Source organism: Poecilia reticulata, linkage group LG4, assembly GCF_000633615.1.
Source record: "Poecilia reticulata strain Guanapo linkage group LG4, Guppy_female_1.0+MT, whole genome shotgun sequence".
NCBI classification, from domain to species: Eukaryota; Metazoa; Chordata; class Actinopteri; order Cyprinodontiformes; family Poeciliidae; genus Poecilia; species Poecilia reticulata.
In genome coordinates this window covers 31,430,308-31,434,600 of record NC_024334.1, presented here as the reverse complement: position 1 = coordinate 31,434,600, position 4,293 = coordinate 31,430,308, and the positions used below count along the sequence as shown (strand labels likewise).

Genomic DNA, 4,293 nt, shown 5'->3' with positions numbered 1-4,293 from the left:
CGCTGCGTCAAAGCCGACGGGCACACTTTGGCATGCCCCTTTAAAATTTCTGCAGGAATTTTCTAGTTAAGTCTTGTTAGGTATCTTTTACATTCTGGTCAACACACCTGTCATAGTGAAGGTACCCCCTCCTTTTCATGAATGAAAAACTCATGTAATAACTACAGGGGCAATTATGTTTTCAAACTAGCTCAGTGTTAACAGTAAAGAGGAGTGCACAATAGATATAGGGATCCTTTAACCTTTGTTTAAACAGCTTCCTAAGCCTCATCATCAAATCTTCCTGAATTTCTGGCCACACACTAAGGTATTAGGACAGCTGATACCATGTTTCCCAGTTGTGTTGATATGCAGTTCTGCTACAGGATGGCCACTGTGGAGCAGTTGACCGCTATAGGGCAGGTTCTGGTCAACCCAGATCTGGACCTGTCGCAGCGCTTCAGAGCACTGTTCACCTTGAGGAATCTGGGAGGTAAATCTGCAAGAAGCAATTTTAAATATTAAAATTAAAGGTGTTTTTATACCAAAAATACTAAAACATGTTATTTCATGGCCTAGGATCCCATTTCCATAATGTACTGTGGTCCAGAAGGGCCAACAAAATGAAAAAACCATAATGGAGGTTATGAAAAAATTTGCTAACTCAGTTTTTGTTGTTGGTTTTGCATTCTGTTGACCCTACTGGGCTACGGAAAATTGTTACAATATTATGTTTTGATTAGCTGTTGTAAGTTAGTGTTCAGTATAATATGTCAGAAACATTTAGACTTTATCATTTAGACTTTAGACGTTAACATTACTAATGATAATTACTGTTCTGTGTGGGACAAGACTTTTTTCAGCTGTATATTTGCCAGTCCAATCAACTGGTTCTGACAAATTTTCAAGTTTAAAATGTGTGGAACATCTGGATTTACTTGAATATCTTCTGACAGGTGCTGAAGCCATAGAGTGGATCAGCAAGGCTTTCACTGATGATTCGGCCTTACTGAAGCATGAGTTGGCCTACTGCCTGGGCCAAATGCAGGACAGACGGGCCATCCCGGTTCTTACAACTGTTCTCAAAGATACCAAGCAGGAGCCAATGGTCAGGCACGAAGCAGGTGAGACCTGGTATGGAGATGTAACAACTTTCTGTCAAATACATGGCATAGAGTTTGTCAACCATTTATTTACAATCAGCTGGTACAAAATACACTCACTGACAAGTAGACCCCCAGAGAGGACAGTTCAGTTTGGTTTATACCAGACGCCTCATGCACCGCTCTTGCCTATTGTCGCTGACGAGATGTAGGGCCGCCATCTTGGAGCGGTCGCCCGCTTCACTCAGCGTTATACATTTGGCAGGCGCAATGAAGTATCAGCGCATCTAAATCTGTTTATTATCACTGAATACTAAACAGATTTTCACACTTTTTTGCGAAAAATCTTATTCCAACAGCTTTCATAGCTACATGTACAAGGACATTTATTTTTAAAGTATTTTTGAGTTGGGTTGATATATGATTGACCATATTTAAATATTCTTAGTGGGGAAAACAGAATAGAATAAGAATAGAATAGATTGATGTATGATGAGTATTTTATAAAGCACACAGCCACTCAAGATTTGTTTGTCTACTAATATCAATACTAGAGGTGTGCCGATCGATCGGAATACTAGAGGTGTGCCGATTGATCGGCCACCGATCATTATTGACCGATTTGCGTGAAAATGTGTATGATCTGTGATAGCCGATCACAATCTCTTGTTGGCGATCGCCTGTATCTCATTCGCAGCCTGTGTGTATAGCTGTTTCCTCTTTCCTTCACACTGCGCAAGCGCGCAGCAGTTTCACACTTAAGCAATATGGTGTGAAACTTGAACGCTCCGAGAGTAAACGTTTGGTGTTGGGGTGGAAAATTACCTTTTTATAAGTGAAGTATGACTGTCCAGTTAGAAATTAAAACCTTTGTCCCCTTCATGAGACTATTTACTTTTAATTTATAAGACTCAACTGACTAAACATAATGAACAACTTTTGAGTTGGTACTTACCATTATTTCTTATCTCTGGATTTATAAGCAAGAAACATTAAAATAATTATTTAATATTTAATTTGTATCAACCTATATGTAGTCAGAGCTTTAAACTCAAATTTTACAAAATAAACAGAGACAAAATGTTTTCATAAAAATTTATTTACAATAACATACAATCAGATATTCAGCCAAAACGAACGAAAAAACGAACTGCCTGAAAATACACAGACCGAGCCGTTGTCTGATTTCCGCTTTTGGTTTAAAAAATGAAAAAACGAGTCTATTTTCATTTTCTCATTTTTCATTTCAAACGAAAAAACCAACTGCCTGAAAATACATGGACCAAAGGCATTTCCCACTTCCTCACATCCTTGTCTTTAGGAAACCTTCAAAACAAAAACAGGAGATTTGGGAGGTGTCTTACTTCTAGTAGAGTGAAATAATTACATATAAATAATAGTCTTTTCCACTTGTGTCAATTTTTTTAATGTTATAATACATAATATAATATTTATAATAATATTGTTTTATTTCTAAGGTAGGCTCTTAATTTAAATCAATGTTGGGCAATAATTAAAACTTTTTAAGATTTACAAAATCTCGGCTACCTTTCATAGCGGAGGCTGAACCCTGGTATTAAACCAAGCACTATAGCTAATATTAACTGTGAGGGAAGTAAAACAAAGTGCTACAAATGCAAGATGAATTTCAAATCTTAACGTTTAAGCACTCTTTCAAATAAAGTTATTCAACTTGAAAAATGGAGGTGAATTTTAGAAAGCAGTATTTATTAATAAAAACAGGATTAAATTAATATCATAATTTAACTCTTCATCTGATGTTAGAAGACCAAATTTTATTATATTAAAACTTAAAAATGGAGTAGATTTCTTGCACAATACCTACTTTTGAAATTTTTTTCGCAAAACATTCATGAAGTTGTAATTGAAAAAAGGTCCATTGTGTCAAAATCTCAGTCACAAAATGCACAGAAATTCATTTTTTAATTTCGTTCGCAGAAAGTCATTGCATGGCATGTACCTTCATACATACTTATGAAAAAGTAGCCCGCATTCCTGCCATAGTGGCGTGCCGAGTGAATCTTTCCCCAGTGAACACAAAAGTGTACATGAGAATTTTTGAGGAATTTTATGGACAGTTGATGCTGGAAGAACGCGAGTACGCCTTCTTCCAACAGGACGGCGCGACTTGTCACACGTGTCACCGGACACGAATACGTGAGGCATTTACAGAAGACAGGATTATCACCAAAGGATTGTGGCCACCGAGATCGCCGGACTTAACAACTTGTGACTTTTATCTGTGGGGCAATTTGAAGGGAAAAGTGTACGCTAATAACCCGAGTACTTTACAGCAGTTGAAAGACAATATTCGTAATGCAATTCAGAGCATTGGTGCCCCAGAGTTGCGTCGCATATATGACAATATGTTAAGGCGCGTTGACGCACAAGGGGATCATTTCCAGCACTTTCTGTAAAGAATGAGTAAAGATTTTGGCATTTCATGTTCTTTCTTTCTTTACGGAAGGCCGCCAGTAATACTATAGTAACGCAGGCTACTTTATTGTGGGCCACCCTGTAGTTATGAATTTAATATATAATTTTTTTGTGGGAGTGGAATAGAAAGCTATTTGGTTCTTATTTTCTTTAGATATATAATTTATGATTTTTAAACAAATTGGGGGGGGGGGGGGGTTTCAGGCTAGAGGGGAAAAAAATAATTTCAGAGTTCCTTATGAATTATCCATTAGTCCTTTTATTTTTCACAATTTTTAAAAAATATTTTTTTATACATGTGCCGTACGTTTGTCTTTAACTTGACCTTTCTTTGCACATTAGCTCCACTTTATACCTATGGAGAGCCATTTCAGCCAAAATTAAATAAATAAATGGGTGAAATAAATAAAAAAGGAGTAAAATAAATCTGAAAATGAGTGAATTAAATAAAAAATATGTTAAATAATTTTGCTTTTTTATTAACCTAATTTTTCATTTATTTATTTTTCATATGATCAATTTCTCAATTTCCTTTTTTTCATTAATCTATTTTTCATTTACCCATTTTTCATTAATCTATTTTTTCATTTAACCATTTTTTAATTTAGCTTTTTCATTTATTTATTTTTAATATTATCAATTTCTCTTTTTCATTTATCTATTTTTCATTTATCCATTTATCAATTGTTCATTAATCTATTTTTCATTTAACCACTTTTCAATTTCCCTATTTCATTAACCCAATTTTTTCATT

The 4,293-nt window shown here is 35.2% G+C and overlaps 1 protein-coding gene across 2 annotated transcripts in view; it reads left to right on the top strand.

Moving 5' to 3' along the window:
• The window catches only part of dohh (deoxyhypusine hydroxylase/monooxygenase), a 22,413-nt gene that overhangs the window by 3,619 nt on the left and 14,501 nt on the right, over positions 1 to 4,293 (top strand). For both annotated transcript variants that reach the window (XM_008408184.2, XM_008408185.2), the window contains exons 2-3: positions 366 to 472; positions 936 to 1,103. In XM_008408184.2, the coding sequence (XP_008406406.2) occupies positions 367 to 472; positions 936 to 1,103 (274 nt within the window). In that variant the 5' untranslated portion in view covers position 366. The remainder of the gene's footprint in view (positions 1 to 365; positions 473 to 935; positions 1,104 to 4,293) is intronic.